The sequence below is a fragment of the Hydra viridissima genome, unplaced genomic scaffold, assembly GCF_058129835.1.
Source record: "Hydra viridissima isolate aposymbiotic clone 2 unplaced genomic scaffold, HvirCarnegie_v1 scaffold_12, whole genome shotgun sequence".
In the NCBI taxonomy this organism is placed as follows: Eukaryota; Metazoa; Cnidaria; class Hydrozoa; order Anthoathecata; family Hydridae; genus Hydra; species Hydra viridissima.
Window position 1 is genome coordinate 9,393,069 of NW_028324311.1, and position 24,503 is coordinate 9,417,571.

Genomic DNA, 24,503 nt, shown 5'->3' on the forward strand with positions numbered 1-24,503 from the left:
AAAATCTAATGCGCTAAAGAGAGTTGCCTCTGAAAAGCAGGACTTTCTAGAAAAAATTACAGCAGCAAAAAAAGTATTTATTGACAAGAAGGCTGAGATTTAGATTTGGATGTTTAACTTTTTCAATTGTTTTGTTTTTCTGATTTGATTATTTCTTTTTATGATTGGATAATATAAAATACAAAGTTTAGTTTTTGAAGTTGGCTGTGTATTTTAATGATTTTTGATTATTTATTGTTTATTACTTAGTCATTAAGTCATCTATTTAGTGCAATGTTAAGTTTAATAAATTTCTAATGCAAGTATGAAATCGATTTGTTTCAAGTTAATATTTTTGTATGTGTAGAGATGTTAGATTATTTTAAGTAATAGTGTTTGGACCCTAATTTTATCTTAATTATCTTAGCTAGGCATTCTTACAGTTTTTAAATAAAATGAAAATTTTTTAGTGCCACTTTATTTTTGAAATCCTCCTAAAATCTCCTAAGATTTTTATCCTTTTTTTTTTTCAATCTTCCCGATAAATCTCCTTAAAAACCTTTAAAAATCTCCTATATTATCCTAAATTATCCTAATTAATTCCAAAAAAAGTGTGGCCACCCTGTATTATGCTCAACAAGCTGCTGCGTATCTGCTATTTATTTGTTTTTTTATTTATTTGTTCTTGAAAAAATTTGATAATTTAATTCTTTTATTTCAAAAATATTTCAAATTTTTTTTTTTTTAATTATTTTAAAATTTATTTACATAAATTAAAAACGAAAAAGTACATTTTGCTATACTCATGTTAAGCGTTTGGTAGCTCCTCCACCTTCTGTGGACTGTTCTTTATTTGTTTGTCTAACCACAATAAAAGGTTCTCAAAATAATTTAAGTTAGGACTTTAAAATTGACACCAAACTGTTATTTTTTTGCATTTGCAATTTGTACCTACTACTATGTGATAAATACATGATTTTGGTATATCAATGATCCTTGAAAATTGATGGGCTGAAAATCTGTCTCTTTACATAAATATATGTTGGATTTCACAAAACTTTGTGAATATTGTTTTAAAGTAAATAAGTAATAAAAGAAAATACAAATTTATGCATATTAATTAAATTCAACTATTTTATTAGAGGAATCAATAATTTATAAATACCACTTAAATTTAAAAAATATATTTTTATGTTTATGAAGCTTAAAAATGAAATAGTAAGAAAATAAATTTATACAAATAATTAATATCTAATAAAAAAATTAAAAAAATAAAAAAAAAACACTTTTTGATACTATATTTTGATTTTTTTTATTGTACTTTAGTCAAGCCTATAATTTTTTTTATCAATGTTTTGAATTTTTTTTTTTTTTTTTTTTTTTTTTTTTTTTTTTGCATAACTTTTGGTTCTTTTTTTAGGCAATGAAATTAGGAGTTCCAGTGATTGCTCGCAGAAATGATGGAAACACATCTTTGGTGACTCATGGACAAAATGGACTTCTTTTCAGCACATCTCAGGTAATTTTGTGCTTTAATTTTATGTTTTGACTTAAGTTAATGAGAGAAGTATAAAACATAACTATCAGTACAAACCTAAATTTAGCTTAAAGGTTTCTCAATTTTTTTTAAAAGGAGTTTTATTGCTTTGTTATGCTTACTATTTATTTTACAAACTGATTTTTTTAAACTGACTAAATTAAACAAATTAGGACCTAAAACACATTCTTACATGGTCATATGTCATGGTCAGATTTGTAGCGTGGAAGGCAAGATAAAATAAGACTAGATAAGATTTAGAAATTGGCTACAAATGAACATTTTTAACAAAATGTTCTAACTAAATTATAATTTTTTTATTTATTTCACTATGCTGAAAGAGTGTTGTAAGCTGAAATGGTTACAGCAACCATGTACTGACTTTAGCAGTCATTTAGAACCTTAAAATTGTTAGATTAGGTTTATCAACTTAGCTGAATGGATTGTCACAGAAAACTTAGCGATGTGTAATGACCATTTTGAAGTTTACTTTTTGAAAAGGGTTAAACTTTTACAAAAACCTTATACCAACAATTTTTACAAATCAAAACATCTCAATAAAAACATCAGTAAATCAATTAACCAATCATTTTTAAGTTTAAGTCTCCCACAGTTCATATAAACATTCTTTGCAATGATGGAGCAAGTAATTTCAAGATACAGCAGAGAAAATAGAATTAGCCTCACCTTTATTTTTTGTTCTAATTTAACAAAAAATCGCAGTGAAACAATTATGGAATCTACTTTATTTCTTATTATCTTCTACTACAACTAAAAAGTTTGTAAATTGGTATGTTTAATTAATTACAAATGGAAAAAAAATTAAAAGTATTCAATTTGTGGAGAAAATTGAATTAGCCTAATTAACGTTATATACAAAAAATTAAGAAAATATTTTATTTTTACGCTCATTTAGTATTTAGTATTGCTTCCTGAATTTTTAATGACTTCAAATATGCGATTTGACATACTAGTTACAAGATTTTGGATAGTTTCTATAGATATTTCATTCCAAGCTTCTCTGATACGAGCTTTCAGCTCCAAGGTGCATTTAAATTGCTTACCATTTTCATAAACCTTTCTAGAAAGTATTCCCCATAGATTTTCAATTGGGTTAAGATCTGGACTAGGTGCGGGCCATTTCATTACGTGAATATTTTTTTCTCTAAACCAAGCTTTTGTAAGCTTTGAATTATGGATAGTAGAATTATCTTGTTGGAAAGTGAAATTTTCACCCATCAATTCCTCACCATGTTCAAGTAAACTTATTTCTAATAAGTCAATGTAGTCCTGTGAATTCATTTTTGTTGAAATCCATGCCAGAGGAAGTTTTCCAGCAAAGGAAAAAGCCCCCCAAACCATAACATTTTCACCCCCAAAGTTACAACTCATCCAAGTTTCTTTCTCTTTTCAACGATCGTGCCAGTAATATTGATAGCCATCAGGACCATCTAGATTGAACTTTTTTTCATTACTAAAGAGAGCTTGATGCCACTCTTCTTGCCAAGACATGTGTTCTTTCGCAAATTGTAATCTAACTTTTTTATGACAAGCAGTAAGTTTTGGTTTTTGTTTACGCTTTTTCCAAACTGTGTTTGGATCTTCATGTAAGATTTGTCTTACACGTTAAACAGATACAGGTAATTGTAAATCAGCACAAATTTGAGAAGCAGTCATGTGCTGAGCAGCGGTATGATGTACAATAACTTGTTTAGTACAATTATCAACTTTACGTTTGCCACCACTACCCTTATAAGCTCCATAATTAACGCCAATCTTGAAGTAATTATTAACCACTTTTGGAGATCTTTTAATTTTCTTTGCAATTTCCCGATTAGATAAGCCTGTATCTTTGTATGCTTTGATAAATGCTAATTTTTCATTCGTTAAGTGCTTACCATGTCCCACTTCAAATTAAGGTATCAAAAACCAAATGTTAAAAACTTTATGAGCATTGATTTCACAGTCTTTGTTTAACTTACAAATAATAATAAAAAACAAAGTCACAAATGTGTATCACCAGATTAAAATATACAAGTAAACTGAAAATAATTATTGATGAGGCTAATTCTATTTGTTACTGCAAATATCAAGTATTATACACTTTATGGTTTTATCAAATCTACCACAATTTAATTATGCTATATTACAATCTAAAAAGTTGTTGTTTGTAACAATAATTGTATGTGTGTGGATACAAAAGATGTACCGCACAAACTTGTTTACAGATTTACAAAATATTGGATCAGTACATGGTGAGGCTAATTCTATTTTCTCCACTGTACATAATATAATCTTTAAAATTACAAATCTTAAAAATAAATTTTGCTTAGTAGGTTTTAATTTAGAAAATTAGGTAATCAGTATTTTTATCTTCATATAATTTTTGATAAAGGGGATAGCTAAAATTACTCCTAATGTTGAGAGTATTATGGTTGATGAGAACTTGCATGTTAAGCTATATATATGAAAGGAGATTTAGTCTCTTTGCCTGAATGGTTTCAAAAAGGTTTGTAAATAGGCATAATAACAAGATATTATGTAAACTAATCTCCTATAGGTGTCAAGTTGCAGAGAAAATATCAAAAAATATTGTCAAAATATAAGATGCCTAACTAAAAAGATTTAGTTGATTAAAACTGATATTTTCCTGACAGTAATAATCAATTAAGTCTCACCAGAAATCTTAAAATTTTTTGTGGTGGTTTGATAAAATTTTTTAAGATATTAGCTGATTTTGTTGGTAATGGATTTATAGTTTTAGACGCTGCAAAGACACTTACTAAATTATTCCTACAATATTGAATGTATATAAATTATTCCTACATGGTCACTCTTTGATGGCACATATCTCAATGCTCTCTGCATGATAAAAATTAAAGAGAAGAGGATTTTCTTGAATGACCAGCAAACTGAATGCAAAATGGTAACAGGAATGAAATCAAAACTTTGTTATTTAGTCATATAAGTTAAAACTAGTATTTTTTTAATGCTTTGTTTAAGAAAGGATAAGAAACTCTTGGTGAGATGATAAACAAATTGGTTGCAGTTGATGGCCTAATTTTTAACCAAATTGCAAATAGTGTTCTGCTTTGAAGAGCATTTAAATCAGATGGTTACACTTCACTTCTGCCTGGAGAGCCTCAAAACATAAAAGTTATGCTCAAAATATAAAACCAATTGGAATTGGTAGCCCATACATCCATGTTTCAAAAAATAAAAAAATTGAAATCACCTGCCTATGTCCAAATAAAAAAATAATAACTTTGGATTTTCTCATGTTATTGGCTCCTTTACTAAAGGCATAAGGAAGAAAAGATGATACTTATTTATGAATTTGATAGATAATCACTAGAGAAAATAAGTTTGATAAAAAATAACCATATAAAATAAACAAAATGAAACTAGATTGCTGTTATTGTTAAAACATTTTAAAGTGGATAACCCTAGGGGTATCGTAACCTGCTAATTCGCTTTCTTTTAAAAGTCAAGTGTTTTAAATGTTTTTTTAAGCCCATATTTTTTGAATAACTAGGTCTATTTTATTGCTTAGTACTTAATGTTACAGTGTTACATATTTATGTCATTTAATCATGAAATAATTTTATTAGTTGCTGACAATAAAATAAGTACTTTATCAAATGAAGACACAAACAAATACTTTTTGCAATTTTAACTTTACTTGGACTCTTTCAAAATGCCCAATAGTGCCAAATCTCATGAAGATTGTAGAAAAACAGTGTGTGTTGTATGTATGAAAAAGTGTAATTCACCAATTTCTGGTGTAGCTTTTGAGAGATTCAAAAACATTCTTGCAACAGACATTGACTTTTTGGACTCTAGAGTTCCAACTGGAATGTGTGGAATGTGTAAAAATCAACTTAGATGCGTTGAAAGAGGAGTATCTGTCAAGCTGCCTACTCTTTACAATTTGCAAACTACCAATATCATGACTGTGATAAGAGGTTCCAACTGTAACTGCCTGATTTGCCAAGTTGGTAAGCTGAAACTGACTGAAAAACATCCTTGGGTAATTCTACACCTTTAGATCCCACAAATACTCTGAAAAGATGTTCAGATTGTTTGTCACCACTAAGGAAAGGCTTACCTCATAAATACAACTATACTTCTTTGAATTTAAACCTTAGAGAAATTTCAAGAGAAAACAAAAAAGTTTTTGAACAGATAGCCTCTACAACTATCAAAGGCCAAGAATCATCACCAGGTGGGACAATCAGGCTATCAGTGACTGAGCGAGGTCGTCTATTACCTCTTAAATTTTTTACCTTTTCTGTTTTTAATGGTCCTATTTTGTCTGTTCTAAGATTACATTTCATAACAATGTTTTTTAAAGTTTTTCTTTAGGAGTATCATGTTCAAAATCAATAGCTGCAGAAAAGTATAAGTTAAGTGCCCAAGACCTGGTGCAAGTTCAGCAAACTACAGGCATGTCTAATATTGGAGTCAAAAAACTTGCAACAACACTAAATTTGGTTTCTGAATTGCCTCTTTTTGAGCAAAACTATCAAGCAAATTTTCATGAAGCAGGGTTGTAACTTGCAAATTTTTTTACAAAAGCTACAATAGCATTATTAGGCAAAAAAAATGCCACACAAAAAGTACACAGTTGTTCACTGCAAAAATCTCTCTGACTTTCTAGCAGAAATTTCACTTCAAGAGCCAACTTCAAGCAGGTCATCTCATAAAGGTTGGGATTGATGGAGGTCAAGGTTTCCTAAAGCTTACAGTAAGTCTTCGAAGAATAAATGATGAAGATGATTCAAACAGTTCACCTTCAAAAAAAAATTGTCACCTCTCGAGCTCTAAAATACAGAAGAGTTAAAAAGCAATTTCTAATTGCAGTTGCAGAAGATCTACATGAGAATTACAGCAACATCAAAAACTTTATTGTGCTTGTTCAACTTAGAAATGTAGACTTTGTGGTCTCTTTTGACTTGAAAGTTGCTAATATTTTATGCAGTTTGCAATGTCACTCTAGCTCAAATCCGTGAAGCAAAGAACTTAGCTGAAAGAGGTGTGCTCAGGATCCTGTCTAATCTTCAAAATTGTTACACAGACTTTCTTTCAAAAGGTGGTGATATTAGGGGGCAAAGTTTTTCAATAATTTTGTCTATGAACTACTTGTAAAAGCTGATCCAAGCAAATTCAAACTTATTACCCCAATGGAACTTCATCTGCTTCTTGGGATAGTAAATCACTTGTTCAAAGCACTAAAAGAAGCATTGCCAGAAGCAGATGAGTGGCCAAAAAGACTCAACATCTTAATCCAACCATATTATAGCAGACAATTTGCTGGCAATGATTGCCAAAAACTCCTGAAAAATATTGATGTGATAGATCAGCTGTTTGAGATTCACCAGTTTTGGCCATCATTGATGCATTCAAAAAATTCAGTGCTGTTGTTAGAGCCTGTTTTGGAAATGTCCTTGACAAGGAATATGAATAAAAATTGAAGAATTTCATACATCTTTTTTAAGTCTAGGATTTTTAAGTGTGACCCCAAAAGTGCACATCGTTTTTTTTTCACATTGAGGATTTTATCAGAATGAAAAAAAAATCCCTTTGTCCTTTCAGTGAATAATCTTTGGAAGCTCTTCATCATAATTTTTCTGTTCAGTGTCAAAAATACAAACATTCAAAATTACATCCACAATATGGAAATTGGCTTGAAAGATGTGTGGTTGAATAATAGCAAGCACGTTTAGGTAAAATATGTCTGATAAAGAATTGGAAAAGAAAAAAAAGCTATGCAATGCTCTTGTTCTGATTGAGATGACTGAGGAATATTTATGCAAAGATGATGCTGGTCTTTTACTTGCAGAAAAAGTTACTGAATTAGCTGCTAATTTTGGAACATCATTTTGAGGATTGAGGAACATCACACTATGCGTCGCGCTGATAGAAAAAAAGGAAATAGCCTTATAACTAGAGAACTATTTAACATTTTGAAGTAATTTTTTTAACAAAGCATCAATTATGAGATATTGTTTGTTTATACATATATTTATAAAAAAAAGTCCGGTCTTTTTTAAAACCGGTTTCATTCCGGTTTTTTAGTTGGTTTATCCGGACTAATTCGATTTTTGATTAAAAAGATATAAAACCGATAGTTTTTGATATTTTAAACTCTAAATCTGATATATCAATTTATCTTTTTTAGGGGTTACAGGCATTTTTAGTCTCCAACTTATATTTTCATGTTAAATAAAAAAGGAAATAGCAGAAATATTTTATTATAAATAAAAGTGAAATAAATACTCCAGAAGTTCCATTCCCCTCAAATGCAGAATCAATGTTCTGATGCTAAAATAGGTTTTTAACAATATGTGGCTATGAGAATAGCCTTTTTTTAAAAGTTGCTTATCAATTACAGCTGCATGGTTTAATGATGCTTCCTTGATTTCTTTTCTTAATATGAACCATTACTCTTTGACTTCCTAAAATTATTTAACAACAAACACTAAAATTTTAAAAAGTTTTGTTATTGTAAAAAATAGTATAGTTTAAGATATATACTATTTATTATAGAAATTATCTATCAAATTCTAATTTTAACAATTTTACATTCAAGAAAAAACTGTATTCACTGTAATAAATGTATATAATTGAAATATAATTAAAATTTTCATTCTAAACATGTCTCAGCAATCTTTATGTGGAGCAAATTTAATATCTACAACAAGCCTTCAAGAATTGCACTATGCATCACTAAGTAGAAATAGGACTTTAGACACATCTTTGAGGAAAACAAAAACATGGCAAAATTGAGTCAATTTGAGGCCAATTGATGCAACTTTTCCTCAAACATAAAAGTTTGGGATTCTTATGCTTCAAATTTTCTAACAATTAGTTTTTTGTTTTTTTTTTCAAGCATAAAAAAACATGCTGTGTTGATTATGTGAAAAGATCTCAAAAATATCAGATTGGCTACCACCAGCACCTAAAATGTATCATTAATAAAATTAAACGATAACATTAAATATTTAAATTTAAGATATACATAGCTTTCTCCAATATTTACCTTAAGAACAGTTATCAGCTTAATCTTCTTGCAGTATAGCCTTAATACCTCTTGCATTTTGTTTTTCTTACAGTATAGGTACATATCAGATGTCATAAATAAATAATTAGCTGTATCCCTAGTATTTTCAGCAAAAGAAGTTAAATGTGCATGACGTACTCATGCAGTTTTGTTGGCTTTGTTCCTGGCTTCAATGGCACTCTCAGACAAAGAACCTATTGGATACTTAAAATATTTAATAAAAGAAACACCATGAACTACCATTCTATGCAAAGACTGTGACATTGGAATGGTTTTTAAAAACTGATCATTAGAAATGAGACCAAACAGACATTCAGATTTCTGCTTGAAAATTTTCACATCCGGTCTTGCTGTTGTACTATTCATATCAATGAGCAGGTCCCTAAATAGTTTCATCATAGTGGTATTCTTCCAGTCACAGATGGATTATTAAAGAATTTTCGTGCAACATTGCCAGTGTTGGATGTACAACTTCCCTTCCTGACAAAAGATACCCTTATTTTTAATTGTATTTTCAATAAGTGCTGGAGTTTTTTTTTTGTTTTCAATAAATTCTTGGCCATTTTTTGCTGCTATTTTTCTTCCTTGTTTCACTGCTGGAAGTTTGCAAGCAGTATTAAAAAAAAACTAACTCCATGCTGAATATCCACAATTGAAGATTTCAATATATTCCAAGTTTCAATATAATTTTGTCTGCATTTTTATCTTTATTCCAAATGGTTTCCAAATTAAACTCCTTAGGACTTGCTTGACATACATGACAGCACTGAGATGCAATATTTTTTAAAGCATTTTTGATACCACAGCATTAAGTGTTTTACCATCATTCATTGTGGTATAAATAGTTGACAAACTTGAATTTATAACAAAAGTATTGTCATGAAGTATAAGTTTACTTTTAATATTCTCTAAAGACAAAATTTCATTTTGTAAATGTTCAAACTTCTCTTGAATAAAACTAGCAGTCTCTTTGGAAAAACAAAACATAAGATGACGGGTTGCATCTGGACTATTTGGATTACAATTTTTCCATAGTATCTTTTTTCCACTTCTAATCTCCAACAGTACAAACACTTTACTATACACAGTGTAATCATCCACACCTTTCTTCATATTTACTGCATTCTGAAACTCAGATTGGTCACTCTGACCATCACCACCCACTTTGCAAATAACATGTTATCACGTTCCTCCTGTGCTAAAACTTTAATAGAATTATCTTCATACTCCAAAAGATACTCAAACTCTCTAGAAACTGAATGTTTGATCATATTGAAGAGACTATATTTTACTTCAGTTTCTGAATATTTCACCTGCTCTGGAAATGTATGTGTTAAAAGTTGACGATGAGTGAATCAAGCCATTTTGATAATTTATAAAAACCATCGCAAGGTAAAACTGAATCAAATAAAAACTTACCGTATGTTATTGAACTTCGGAATTTTCATTTACTTCACAGAATTTAGTCGGTTTTTAATAAAACTCACAGTAGTAAAAATGATTTTAAAGCATGAGGTCACAGAGGTCGCCTCAATTTTTTTGCATGGCAGTAAAGTCGATTTGCAGTAGCTATATTTTATTTAAAAAAAACGAGGCGACCTCTGTGACCACATGCTTAAATTAATCAATGTTTAAGAAATCAAAAAATCAGCAAAAAAATGCTATTCAAAAACCTTTTTTTTCTATTTCTTGTTTTACATTCAATTAAATACATTATTATTTTAATTTCGCATAAAAATAATATAGAAATTCAACACTTATCATATATTTTGAAAGGATTTTAACAAAAAAGCGAGTTTTTTAAAACCTTAAAAAAACCCTTAAGATGTCAAAAGTTTAAAAAAACTAAAAATGATTTTTTTTTTATAGAGAATTAAAAATTGAATGCAAAAAGGAAAAACTTAAAAAGTTTAAATATGAAAAATCACTAAAAAATAAGTACAAAATCCTATTTCCGCTTAGCGATGCATAGTGCATCAGTCCGAGTTCAAGAGCAATAAATCCCTGATCTTGTACACTTTATACATTATTTGAATTCTCTGGATTTTTTTTGAGGAGCAAAAGATTAGTTTGGACTAAAAAAAAAGCGTAAAATTGTATCTCTGGCTACTTTACTTTTGAACAGATCCACAGGAAGTAGGTGAAGATCTACCAGTTGATTTTGAAGTTAAGGTTGCACTTGCAGTGAATCAAATATTAAAAAATGAAGAAAAAAATCTCTACATTCCACAGTCTACAAAACAACATATTGCTTTAAAATGCACTTATGGCTTCAATTTAATTGGTGATCCTCTACAACTCACAGAAGATACTGCTTGTGTCTCATCAGTAGTAGTTGAATTGAAGTCTTTGATAAGTTTCACACCATGCTCAGCAACATCTTTTACACACTTCAGTTTGCTGATTGTGCCACTGTCTGGAGTAATATTTTTTTACAAGCTGGACTTTCTCATCATTTGTTAGCTGTGTTTAAAAAAGAGCCAGTGTTGCAAGTTCAGTGCTAAGGTACAATGAATGTCTTATCATCCTCTTCAGGCCAGCCTTTTTAATTGCTTGATTTTCAAATGTGTAAAGTCTGCTTGTTTAACCACATCATTTACTGGTGCATCTATAGCACATATGTTTGTACACCACAACTAAATATATACAAACACAACAAATTAGTTAAATTTTTGCAGTTCTTGCTGTTCATAAGCAGTCAGCTTGAAAACAGTTTCATTCTCCCCAAGCATCAGCTCCATCTTGAGAGCATAAATGGCCTATGCCATGCAATTGGATAGATGAATTGCTCCCAGTCTTCAGAATGTTGCATTTGATATTCATACTTACATGTAATGCATCAGAAAGGAGCACCTCAAGCATAGAGTGTCTACAAGCAAGCCTAACTAAGTTTTGTCCAATTGATTCCTCTAGCGATTTACAAGCTTCCATAAACTTGCTGGTGTTTGATGTAGTATTGTCAAAACACATTCCAATAATATTTGATTTATATTTCCATAACTGAAGCTGCCTGTACACTGCATCTGCTTAAGCATGGCCTGTCCCAGAATCTAGTACAGGAACACTTAATAACTTAGTTTTTCAATTACCAAACAAAGATAGTAAAACAACAAATCTGTCAACCAGGGTTTTCCTGGCCTGATATATCTGGCGGCAACTAACCATACTTTTGGACAACTGATTTTGTTGGATTCTATACAAGTTTGGTGTTTTCTGTAATCTTAATATGATTCAGCTAACACTTGTGATGAATTGTGCTTTTTGATGGCAGTAAAAATTTCAGTTCCTGATTCATTAAGTACACTTTCCAAATGCTTTTGTTCTTACAATCCAGTGAAGACAATACCTTGTCAGAGAGTATTGTCCTTGCATGCTTGCATTTGTTGGCATTGTTCATATTTTTGTCTAAATCATATTCTGATTCTTCATTTCTAGATGCAGAAACAGGTGATAGCAGTTCAATATTTGCTGCAGTTATTGAAGTGGTTGCTGCTACTAATGCTACACACTATTTCTCTTGCAATCTTCTTTCCATTTATTGCTGTTCTCTATCTTCTAATTTTCTGCTTTTTATTTTTCCTCAAGCAATGCTTTATCAAATGCCAGTATACCTGGTATAAATCTTCTACTTTTAAAACAATATGATGTTTTTCACATACTGGCAGTCAGGCCTTTGACCAAGATTCATCAACTGGCCAAAAACTGCAGAAGCACTGTCATATTTTGGAAGATTTTGTGAACGAGAACCATGATATGATGCTTATAGAGAGAGAGAGTGATCCTAATTTGACCAGTTTTTAAATCATAAAATAAACTGAACTTGATAGGTTCCTTAGAAATAAGTCATCTATAGATATATTTTAGAGATTAATCTACATTTAAAGGTTGCTCATAAATAACCAAGTTCTCCTTTTTTTCTATTACATCATTATTCCTTAATATAATGGACTCAATCTTTTTTCTTGAATATTTTAGTGTTAAAGTTTTTTTCTTCAGGAAAAAATAAAGTATTGTAAATTATTATTAAGTTATTGTTTTTATTATTATAAATAGCAGTGTATTAATTTAGTCTAGTTATTTGTATATTCCTTTTAAAGTTAGGGAAGACACATCTATGCTCAGATAAAACTTAAAACAGGAACTTAAGCTGACTTTCATCACAAGTCATGAACTGATTATATTCCTAAACAAGTCACTTCTCACTTTGTACTATCATTGACTTCAATACTTTACACTAATCTTCTAGCTGACTGGTCTTCATCTAGGCAGTAAATCAGCATTTTCTTGGAACTATTAAGTTCCATTGGGAATAGTAAGCAGTTGCTTTATACCCAAACCAGATAATGTTAAAGGGAGTTGATCAATTAAAATTTTTATTCTCAATTCCTCTTTCCTTTTATAATAATATTCTCAATAGAATCTTTTCTGCTTCACTCAACCCTCTGCTTCATGAAGCATGAAATATATATGCTAGCAAGTCTCACTTCCCCTTTTTCCCACTTCCAGCCTGTAAATGTTAAGTTTCTCAACATTTTGTTCCTCCTAAAGAACCAGAATCCTCCTCACATAGCTCTTCATTACTACTATTGCTAGTTGATGATTCTACTTGGACAAATACATAAGAAGTGCTGACCTCTTCTCCAGTATTTAGCCTGCACTGTTCTTCCAAGATTTTTCTGTGCTAAGAGTGGGTTTCATAACCTGCAAGGATCTTTTCAATTGAACTCCTTATTTCTAGGCTCTCTTTGTGCGAAGAGAAAGTTCTAGTCTTCTTCATTTGTAATTACAGATAAGGCATTTGTGCAAATAACATCAAACAGATTTTTTGGATCTTCTTTAAAAATATTTTCTTTAGTAACTTGTGGTCCAGATCTTTGGCCACAACCTTTCTTGAGGAGCTGGTATATCATTTGTTTATTGTGTACACATTTTGAAATGATAAAGGCAAGAATTATATTTAGTTTAAGTAACTAATCTAAAACACAAAGTTAACATAGATAATAAAATAAGGTTGTATTACAAAATAAGGTACTACTATATAATAAGGTATTAAAATATAAGTTTATTAACTTAAATCCTTAAGTTCTTTCTTTTTAGAATTTTTTTTTTAAAAAAAAAAAGCAAACCTAAAGAAGAACCAGTTTTCATCAAAAATATTTATCAACCCTACAAACAGTTACGATATTCAATTAATTCCACATATACAAGTCAGTAGTAAAAGTTTCACTAAATTCTAGGCACAGCTGTTTGTATAAGGTTTTCATATAGTTTCTCTTGATTGGCTTAAAAGTTGAATGCACTATGTGAGATTGGCTAAATTAAATCTACTTTTATTTTATTTTAATTTATTTTATTTTAAACTATCACTGACTAGAGTTATTGTTTAATTTCATCAGCTTTTGAAAACAAGTTAGTCAATAAATATGATTATACTCCATGCTTATATGTAACCTCTAAATAATTTTCAACACTAAAGATTTTTCACATATAACATTTTTATCCTAAAAAGAACTCAACCTAATTGGTTTCCATGATGATTCTTACTCTATTATTATTGCTATATAGATAAGGACCTCCCTAAATATATCAAGGACTTAAAAATGATTATAAAAAGTAATTACAATGAATGAAATGTTTTTAGATTGCCTAATGATGAAGCAAAAATGGATGAACCTACTTCCTCATTAAAGGATTTTTTATTGAGCTACTTTAATTTTTTATATGTAAAAGAGTTTGACCTTAAAAAAACAGAGTTGAAAATAAAAGAAATTGTTTTTTGACTAAATATACTTAACCAGCGTATGTAAGTAGTAATTTTAATGTTCCTTCTTGCTTACCTTCCTGATGGCTAGCAACCAAAATTCAAAATGATAATGGGAAATGCAGTCAACACTTTGACAAAGGGATTATGAGAAGTTGTCTTATTTAAATTTAACATAAAAGCTTCTTAAAAGTTTATGCTGCTTATGACATTGTTCTTCTCTATTAACAACACAATATAGCAAGCAATGTATTCTTCAAACCATGCAAAGACACTGATCTTTCTAGTGTTTCTATAGAAGTTGAGGTGAATAGATACAGACAAAATAGTATTAGTTAAGATGTAAAAAAACAATATTAAATGTTTATCAATAAAAAAATCTTTTACAACTGTAACTAATAAAATAACTTGTTTTTTTTTTTTTATAAACTTGCTTTTAATCAAGTTTTTGTATAGCATTAAAAATATCTGAATTTTTAAAATAGCAAAGAAAATTGTTCAAAGATTCACTTTCTTTTTTCACTTGAGTTGCATGATTTGGGGAACCATTTTTCTAAACCTGAAAATTAGCAACTAAATTACTTTCTAAAAAAAATAATTGAATTAACTTCTTTTTCTAACTTATGCAGACAAATTTACATTAAAAAATATGATAACATAGTAATATAACAAAAATACAATAAGTTTACATAAAAAAATATGATAACATAGTAATATAACAAAAAGACAATAAATTTACATTTTTATGACAAAAGATTTCAATTGTTTACCTTACAGTTGTTTATGATGAGTACAAGAATTTTCTTGCTTTTTTAATAAATTCTTAAGTTGGTTGCTGCTTTGTCATTGATCAATTTTCTAATTACAACTACAGGTAGGTACACCTTAAAAACTACAAAAAAAAAGTGGTACCCTATAACTGAATATTAGAAACTTCTGAAGTGCTGAAACTTACTATACTTAAAAACTACTTAATATGAATGTCTTCCCTGGCCTTATTTTTTAATCTATGGTTTTTAGTAAAGTTTTGTGATTTAAAGAAAAGTCACCTTTTTTGGTTGTTACCCCTTAAATACCACAATCAGGTTTTTTTGCTTATAATTTTAGAGCCGTTGATCAGATTCAGTCAAATTTTGTAAACATTTTGTTTTCAAGTCATAGTATTGGTACACACATTATTGTAAACTTATTATTAAAAAAAAAGACATAAATAACCCCAAAAAACCCTTAAAAACTACAAAAAAAAACCCTTACAAATTACAACTTCTATGGTAAATTCTAATATAATGTAATTAGGGGGACTACTATTAATTAAAGTTTGTAGTTAGTTTAACATATAAGGCACTCTAACTATAAGGCATTATATTTTTATTTAGTAGGAGTATAGCTAATGTTTATTTATGTAAATTGTTTTATACCATATTTATTTTATAGATAAAAATATTAGTAGTTTTGTAAATGGGGAAACCAAAATTTATTATAAAAGTGAGAAAAGAACCTTTTGTTGTTGGAAAACCAAATTCAACGGCAGAGGCAAAAATCCAGAGGAAAAAAATAAATATGAAAGAACTTCAGATTCAACAAACTGTGTTGTGGTGCATAGAGAGCAACAAAAGAGGCTATGCTGCTTTGCAAACTGGTATGTTTTCTTTTAACAAAGATCGAGGAACAGTTGATTGGAGATTAGATGGAAAAACTGCTAATAAAAAAAAGCAACACCTGAGAATTTTGACAGCAGAAGAAGAACATTCGATTGTAGAATTCATTAAAAATAAAAACAGGAGTCATCAAGGAATATCAAGGAAGCAAGTCACTAATCTAATTATTGATGTTTTAAAAATTAGAGACTATTTATTGATGTTTTAAAAATTAGAGACAACACCAAGAATTGAGGCTGTCACAGTTTTGGTAAACTATCTGATAATGCAAAACATGTTGTAAGACAGGAAAGTAATCCATGAAAAAATATTAACTTGTTTATAAGTCCTCCTGATACAACTGGGGTTACTCAACTGTTGGATCAAAGTCCTAATCAGAACATGCATTGTGAATATGATAAAAAAAAAGAGATGAACTTTTTATAACTTTTCAAACAATAAACTGAGAAGGCTTCATGACAATTTTAGGAGGAATGTGGGATAAATGGACTTCAAGGGATACCATAATTGATGCTGCAAAGAGAGTTGGCATATCTAAAGAAGGTTTAAATGTAAATAATATGCAGCAAGATAAATTTCAACAGGCTGCTAACTGTACGGCTCAAAATCAAGAGCAAGAGCCTTCTAGCCCCCTCTTGTTCCAAGTACACCAAAGAAAATATGCACACGTTCATCAGCAAATGTTTTTTTAACACCAATTACTCCACATTCATTTCCAGAAGTTGCAAAAACAAATCATAAATATGGATCAGCTAATTATTGGAAATTTATGTTCGAGCAGTTGCAGATGATTATGAAAGAAAGTTATGAAAAAAGTTTAAATCTAGAAGATATACCAGGTTTGCTTACAGTAAACAAGGTAAAGCCAAAAGTCATGAATAAAACAAAAAATATATGTCACTAATATACATGGGTCAATGGAAGCCCAAATAATCATTTAAAGAGAATTTTTATATTGAAGACGAACCTTTACTGATAAGTAAAATTTAAGACAATTGATGATCTTGACCAACAACAAAATCTTTCTTTTCATGTAGATATTTGTTGCTGTCTATTTTTAACATATGCACTTGTAAAGCTAGAGCAAGCATATTTATGCAGCCTTACAGTTTCTTATTAAAGTAATATGAACCCTAATTTTATTAATAATTTTGTATGTTAATTTTTAATGCAATTGATATATCCTCATATTTTGCATTAAGTTACATTTTTAGTGACATTTAAAATTGGAAGAAAAAAATTTATAAAAGTATATCTCCAATTTTTGAGAGTTTAAGTTTTTCTTTGAAAATGTTAGGTGTATGATTTTCATTAAAAAATACTGTGCTTAGGATAAAAAAATACTCTGTGTAGGATAAAAAAATACTGTGCGTAGGATAAAAAAAATAGTTTTTGTCAAACTACAATTTTTATTTATTTAATGTAAAATTTGTTTACTGATATAAATTATTGACATTAAGGTTTTAATATTTAAAAAGTTTTGTTTAATGTCTGAAAATAATCACCAGTTCTCATAAAATTATTAGTTTTTCCTTTAAATTATTTCTCCTTTAAATGTTTTGCTAACCAACCTTAGTTTTAATAAGGATTTTTTTAAAAAATGTTTCTGATTTTTTTTATTCTTTAAGGAATTCATCAATCAAGCCAAACTAATCCTTTGTGATAATAGCCTAAGAAGGAGGCTTGTTACTAATGGAAAACTTCATGTGGAAAATGATCACAATTGTGAAAATGAAGAGTGGGCTTATCGTACATTTTTACAAAATGCTGTTATAAAATGATAAAGATGTGAATTCTTACTAATTTCCAATGATTTTTTCAATCAAAATAATTTTATTTATTTAGATAACTGTTTATATATTTTGAATTTTTTTGTGTTTGTTTTTATCCATTAATCAAAATGCTTGTCAGAGATTTTTGTAAATTTTTTTTTTTTTTTTTTTTTTTTTTTTTTGAGGTAAAAGGGTTTTTTTAAGAAGATGCTAGTTTCTTGCTTTAATATACAAAAAAGTACCATGTTTTTTTTTTAGAAGTATGTTTTAGGAGAATATTACACATTTTTTGCAGAGATCACTACTCATATCATTTAGTAACAAATAAATTTGTGACATTTTTATCTGATGATATTTAATGGTTTCTGTGGAAGTTTTATTTTGCAATATATATTTTTTTCCTTTTAGTTTTAAATTTTTTTGTTATTGTTTTTTTTTTTTTTGTAATCTCTTTTTTTTTCTCTCTCTTTCTTTCTTATCTTGCAGTCTGTTTTTCTTCATTTAACTGCAACTAAAGTATGTATAATTTTGTTTTAATTTTTTTTATTTGAACTAATGTTTAGAAAATCTTATTTATTGTAGTAATTTATATTGAGATAACATGGAAAAATCTTCTTTACAGGTGACAGCTGTTAAAATTTTACAATACCTTCTTGACTGATAATTCTTCTTATTTTTTATATTTTTTTATTATTTTCAACTGTTGAGTGAGTTTCGCTGCAGAGATCAGTTATTGTTTAAATATCTGATAAAAACTTAAATTAGGTTTTTTCATTCTCATTAAGGGAAAAAAAAAAAAGTTCAAACTTTAAAGCTTTTGTATTTGTTTAGCATTTTGATAAGTATTTTTTAAACTATTAAATTTTTTTGCATTTAAAAGGTTCTTCAAAAATACTATCCAGGTGGTTATTTTGGTGTTGATAGAGATAATCGGCCAGTATATTATGATGCTATTGGTCAATGTGACTTTTTTGGTGAGTTTTGTTTAAAAGTAGCATTCATATCAATTTCATAGAACTTCATTTGCATTTAAGATCCTATTTTTGAAAGTGAAATTTCTTTTTTATTATTATTATTATTATTATTATTTAGGGATTCTTCATGCTGTTAAAACAGATGAGGTTATAGATTACAGAAGGAATTTAGCAAAAGAAGGTCTTAGACTAGCAAAGCAATACAGTGAAGAAGTATGATATAATATTATTTTAGGCACATGTTCTTTGAGAATATTTCCAATGAGTATTTATTATCTTTCGCTATTTCTTTTGACATTCCAATTTCATTTTTCACATACTTTTTTATTTAAGGCTAACAACAATCTTAAAATTTATTTTAAAATTCTTATGTAATAATTTTATTGAAAATTTTTTTTTTTTGCAGCTGTGTATGGACATCACACAAATAACTGCAGTATTTGATTTGGATGGACTCAGTTTAAAAAGCTTATGGAAACCAGGTAATTTAGTCTTTCTGTTTAAAAGTGTTTCTTGAGTAATTCTATGCCTAAAATATTTTAATCTGTTTCATAAATTCTGTTTTCCACATAAAATTCAAAGGTCTTGCTGTTTTAAACAAAGATTGTGTATATAATTTGGCACCCCAATATCAACATTCAATTTTTTGATAATTACAATAAGAATATCATAAGAGAGTTGTTGAAGTTACCATTCATCAGCTTTTAAACATCTGTTTCATCTGCTTATTTTGCAATGGTGGAATCTTAAAGCTTATTATTATAGAATTACAGAAAACTTAAGTAAATTGATCTGCTGTATGTTCTGATCTTGTGTTTTTTTTATATCTTAAATTTCCAAAGGATCTGAACTAGTATTTACATAATTTACTCAGGAAAATATTGGTTATTGAATGAAAATCCCTGTGAAAAAGCTTATCTATTTTCAAAAAAATTATAAATTGATTTTTGTCTATTGCTATAGTAAAGATGTCCATTATTGTTAGCAACAACTAGAAAAGTGCATATATTAAATAAATCCGCAGTTATATTGATTCAGTTTACCCGAAAAAATTTGACATGGAGCTTATGCATAAGAAAAATGACATATAGCTTATGCATAAGAAAAGAATCAGTTAATGAGATGTTCACGAATAGGAATCCAATTTAAATTAATTTCTGGGGTCAAAACAATTTGTACTATCTGTCAATAAAGTAATTGAAGCTGCTAAAAGTTGTTATTTTAGAAGCCACTATTTTCTACAAGGCAAGTGACAAAGTCTGTTAAAAAATGAATTAGTGACTGTCATCTTACTGCTTTTCCACAGAAACTTTTGCTCTCCACTTTAAAAAAATTTTGTAAAAGTCTGATGGCTGCATGCTAAAGATTGACATTTTAAAAAAAAGCTGATGGCTGCATACTAAAGATTGACGTTTTAAAAAAAGGAATCTAGAATCCAAGTAGAATAATTTCCAATTATTCAGTCAGGAAATTAACAATTTACCTCAAATGTTATCTCAAATAACATTACCACAATCCTTAAAGAGTAAAAAGTAACTACATTATTTTATTACTATTTTTATAGTTAGTGAACGAAAACTTTCGGCTTCGATATTTGTTTCGGCCAAAATTTCGGTGTCGGTTGTTCACTACTCATGGTATCGCCATATTTTCGCATAAAGTTATCTTTATCAGTCACTAAATGAAAGCTGAAAAATCTTCTTTGTTAATCTTCTTTGTAAAATCAGGACCCAACTCCACAAGAAGCTAAAGTAAAATATGCTTGTTATAGTTCAGGGTAATAAAACTCTAGTATCATAGCTGCAATCACGCTTGATCAATTTTTAATTTTTTTAGAAATAAAGATTTCTTGATATTTAAAGACGTTTTTAGTCAAGGTTTCTTCTTTACACTTACGTCAACTAGCTTGGTTTGATAAGGGCAAGCTATTGGTATACTACTCTTAACTAAATGATAATTACAGTCCTTATTATAAATTTAGCAGTTTTGATAAACTTTATGTAAATAATGAATGAAAGTTAATTAATCCATATGCAAGTTTACTTTTAATGTTGAATATCTATATAGATATAAATGCCAATAAAGGTCGTAATTGTTAATGTTTTGATGGGTGACCCTTCAACTTCATAACTTCAGAGATCATTTTTGACATTAAATTCCACATAATTTTATATAAATTTTTAAACAATTTTGCAGTTATCTCTAGCACCTAGACATGACAAATTGCATCTTTTAACACATCATGTTGCTCTAGCAAGGGCAACTCTGTGTTTCACTAAATCTCACAGATTATCAATCGGGTTTAAATCAGGGGAATTTAGAGGTTATATAAATATATCAATGCTATGATCCTGCAACTATGCCATATCCAAATTTTTCGGTATGGCGATTACGCTATATCCGAATTTTTCAATATGGCAGATTGCATAAAGGTTTGTGTACTATGAATATCAATAAATGGCAATAGATGATCTGATATGCTAACGCCTGTCTGTATTTGATTACATTCATTCTCTCTCTTTTCCTAAAAGCATAGGCCACTTTGCCCTGCAGCACACAAATCCCCCCATATCATTACTGAGAGTGGATGCTTGACAGATGATATGTAAATTGGATTGCAGGAATTTAAATCCCAAGGTTACAAGTTGCTCTGCATGTGCAAATTGCTTAAAGGTACTCTAATCACTCCACATCCATTGTGTGCTGTCCAATATTTATGCATGCACAAATTTATGCATACACACATTTATACATACACACTTAAATATAATATTTAAATATCTAATTCACTTAAATATAAACTCAAAAAAATAGTCATTTTCTTTTATTTCAATAAACTAGTAGTTATCTTGTATAAAATATGACCTCTAAAATGCAGCACATGTGGTCGATCACTCAAGGCTATTTCTGCTCTAGTTTATATATTTATTTTGTTTTCTTTAGGCGTCGTTCTCTTCAACAAGGTATTTTTTGTTTTTTGTTTTTTGTTTTTTTTCTCGTTGCTGACAAGTCTTAATAATTAATTTAATATCTATTATCTTAATGATTCAATATCATTTTTACAGATATCAAATATGCTTATAAAAGAGTTTCCTGGTTTCACTAATAAGATCATATGTATTAATGGTAGGGTTCTTTTTTCTGTTAATAAAATACGAATTTCCCTTTTATAAATACTTTTAAATTATTTGTCTTTTTATAGCTCCATCAGTTTTTCCTATTCTGTATGCTGTTGTAAAACCCTTTTTACCAACCGATATCAGAAATCAACTAAAGATTCTCAAAGGTTAGCAATATCAAATCTCTTTTTGCTGGTTTAAAAAAATAAAATAAATTTGAAAAACCTGAAAAATTTTTGGTAAAACACAAAAATATTGTGATCTCAGTTGTAAACTGAAACTGAACGTTTAAAGTTACTCTCAGTTTCTAAATTTAATTTTGAAGAAAATATTAATGTGTCAAAAAGGTATTTATGCGACATTAAATTCTTATGAAAATAAAGGTAAACTACGATGTAAATGTAGAATAGTCTGGATTAATCCTACTTGAAGCTGGAGTGTGACTAACAGACTTCCTAAATCTATAAATTGGTGCTTGGAGCTTTTCTCTGTTAGTTTTCACATGTATCAAACCTAGTTTAATATGTGAAAACATGCTAAAAGTTTTAGCACCTTATAGCGAGTGAATGTTTTGTTTTTATTGACAAAGTTTTATAGCTAAGGAATGTTTTTTATAATTGTAACAACTTTGTTATTTATAAACAGTTTTTATTAATGCATACTAAAAATAAACGTTTTTTTACGAGCAAAAGTTTATGTTATCTTTAACCTTTCTTTAGTTTTTGCTTTTTAATGGCCTCCAGTTCCAGGCCTTCACTTACGCGCTTACGAGGTCTGTTAGTACATACGGCCATGGGAAAAGACCATTTTTTGTTATATCTTTTTATTACTGATGGGTTGTAGTAAATATGTTTTGTGTAATAATTTTTTTACACAAGATGATTGGCGAGTCGAACTTCAAAATCATATTCATCCTGATAAACTACCGGAATATTATGGCGGCACTTGCCGTGATAAAAATGGCTCTCCGAAATGTGAACAATTTGTATGAAAAATTTTCTCTTTGAAACCTTATTGTGTTTCTCTGTTTCAAATGAATCTTAAGTTATTTATAATCGATGTGTTCACCAAATGAAAACTTTTTTATTATAACTTTAGATTTGTTATGGCGGAAAAGTACCAAGCATTCACTTTAACATTGAAAATAAAGAGTTTGAAGATTTTCAATCCACTGTAATTACCAGGAGATCAAAATTAGTTTTAAAAAAAGTAATTACGATTCCTGGAACCGTTCTTAATTGGCAATTTATGACAGAAAATGGAGATATTTCGTTCGGAATTGATTGTTTTGGTTTAGATGGTGATTTACAAAACTTCGTTACTCATTCTCGTAAAGATTCTCACTTGATTATGGAAGAAGGTGCTGCTTTGTGCAAAGAAGCAGGAGATTATGAAATAGCTTTTGATAACGATAGCTGGTTTCATAACAAACAGCTTTTTTATAATATTTTTACAACTGAAATTGAAAATCGTCTTAAAAATTAATCATGGCTCCTTAAAAATTAATCATGGTTCCTTAAAAAATATTCATGGCTCCTTAAAAAACAATCATGACTTCTTAAAAAGTAATCATAGCTCTTTAGAAAGTCATCATAGCTTCCTAAAAATCTCGATTTGTGGTAGGGATAGAGTTTATCGTTTAAATTTTTTTTTTTTTTCTTTAACTTTTCTATGTCGTTTTTAATTCGCTGATTGAAAAAATTTGTTTTTGATGTAATATATTATTTAACTTTTGCAACCTTTTTATTAAGTTTGTGTTTTTTATAAATAACTTTATAATTAAGAGTAACATAAAATATAGAAACAGAATTGTCTATATATTTTTAACAAATTGTAAACTCAAAATAAATATTTGAACGTTGTGAGTTGTGTTATTTGGTTTAATATTTTAGTTTAATATGGTTTGAATAGAGAATTTTCCTCATAAACTCAACGTTTTTGGACCATAAACAGCAGATGTTTGGCGAAATAAAAAGTACCAATTAATTATAAAATGAATTGTTCAAAATGACTTATGATACATGAAAAACGTGGATCTTTATTATTTACATTTAAATATCGTGCGCTTTATTACAAATGTAAAGAAAAAACTCCAGCAAATTTGAAAGTAAAAACTTTTAATGTTTAATTTTGATTACTTAAGGTTGATCATTTATCCAAATTTCATGACCTCAGCAAAAATGATGAATTTAAAAAAGTAATTTAAATAAGTAATTTAAAAAAATTAAGTCATTAACTATTGAAAGAAAAAGATCGATGGTCAACTTTTTAAAAGTTTGGTTTGAAACTCAAGGCTTTATTTTATAAGTTGCTCATATAGTTTTACAACTTCGTGACTTGATTTTGTCCTAAAGTTATGCATAATTTCTGGTTTAATTTAAAAAGAAAAGAATCTCACCGAAAGCGAAATTTCTCTGAAAGTTGTTCAACAAAAAAAACGCTAAAAGTTTTTGAATATTTTAACGTTGATGGATGACCCAAAAAGTCCTGAATTGTTTTTGGTCTAAAACACAAGACCAATCAATCTTGTGAGGTGGTTTGTTCAAAAATAGCTAAATTTGTGTCAGCAGAAATTTTAAAACAAATATTTGATTTTTTGTCAATTATCTTACTTTACACTATTAATACTTTCGAGTTTCT

General features: G+C 28.8%; 3 protein-coding genes across 10 annotated transcripts in view; all 3 read left to right on the forward strand.

Annotated features, from left to right (window-relative positions):
• The window catches only part of LOC145194232 (glycosyltransferase 1 domain-containing protein 1-like), a 45,399-nt gene extending 27,478 nt beyond the window's left edge, over window positions 1-17,921 (forward strand). For 6 of the 7 annotated variants that reach the window (XM_090068128.1, XM_090068133.1, XM_090068129.1 and 3 more), the window contains 2 exons: window positions 1,400-1,498; window positions 17,627-17,921. In XM_090068128.1, the coding sequence (XP_089924254.1) occupies window positions 1,400-1,498; window positions 17,627-17,779 (252 nt within the window). In that variant the 3' untranslated portion in view covers window positions 17,780-17,921. Of the gene's footprint in view, window positions 1-1,399; window positions 4,693-17,626 lie in introns of those variants that run through there. The other variant, XR_016445423.1, reaches the window with a different exon arrangement.
• Window positions 1-24,503, forward strand: part of LOC149881131 (uncharacterized) — a 132,342-nt gene that overhangs the window by 55,576 nt on the left and 52,263 nt on the right. The gene's annotated exons all lie outside the window — the stretch shown is intronic.
• Window positions 17,923-23,731, forward strand: LOC145194380 (SEC14-like protein 2). 2 transcript variants are annotated; one of them, XM_090068134.1, is made up of 9 exons: window positions 17,923-18,392; window positions 18,651-18,744; window positions 18,863-18,957; window positions 19,151-19,226; window positions 21,688-21,707; window positions 21,810-21,870; window positions 21,947-22,030; window positions 22,742-22,848; window positions 22,962-23,731. In XM_090068134.1, the coding sequence occupies exons 1-9, from the start codon at window positions 18,372-18,374 to the stop codon at window positions 23,346-23,348; spliced, it is 945 nt and encodes a 314-aa protein (XP_089924260.1). In that variant the 5' UTR covers window positions 17,923-18,371; the 3' UTR covers window positions 23,349-23,731. The 2 variants fall into 2 exon arrangements, with proteins under 2 accessions (XP_089924260.1, XP_089924261.1); XM_090068135.1 differs by lacking the exon at window positions 22,742-22,848 and having other exon boundaries at window positions 22,962-23,214.

Coding starts and splice junctions, on each gene's coding strand:
- LOC145194380 (XM_090068134.1), top strand. CDS start 18,372: ATGGAAAAATCTTCTTTACAG. Junction 18,393..18,650: donor TGGAAAAATCTTCTTTACAG/GTGACAGCTGTT, acceptor TGCATTTAAAAG/GTTCTTCAAAAATACTATCC. Junction 21,708..21,809: donor GCGTCGTTCTCTTCAACAAG/GTATTTTTTGTT, acceptor TCATTTTTACAG/ATATCAAATATGCTTATAAA.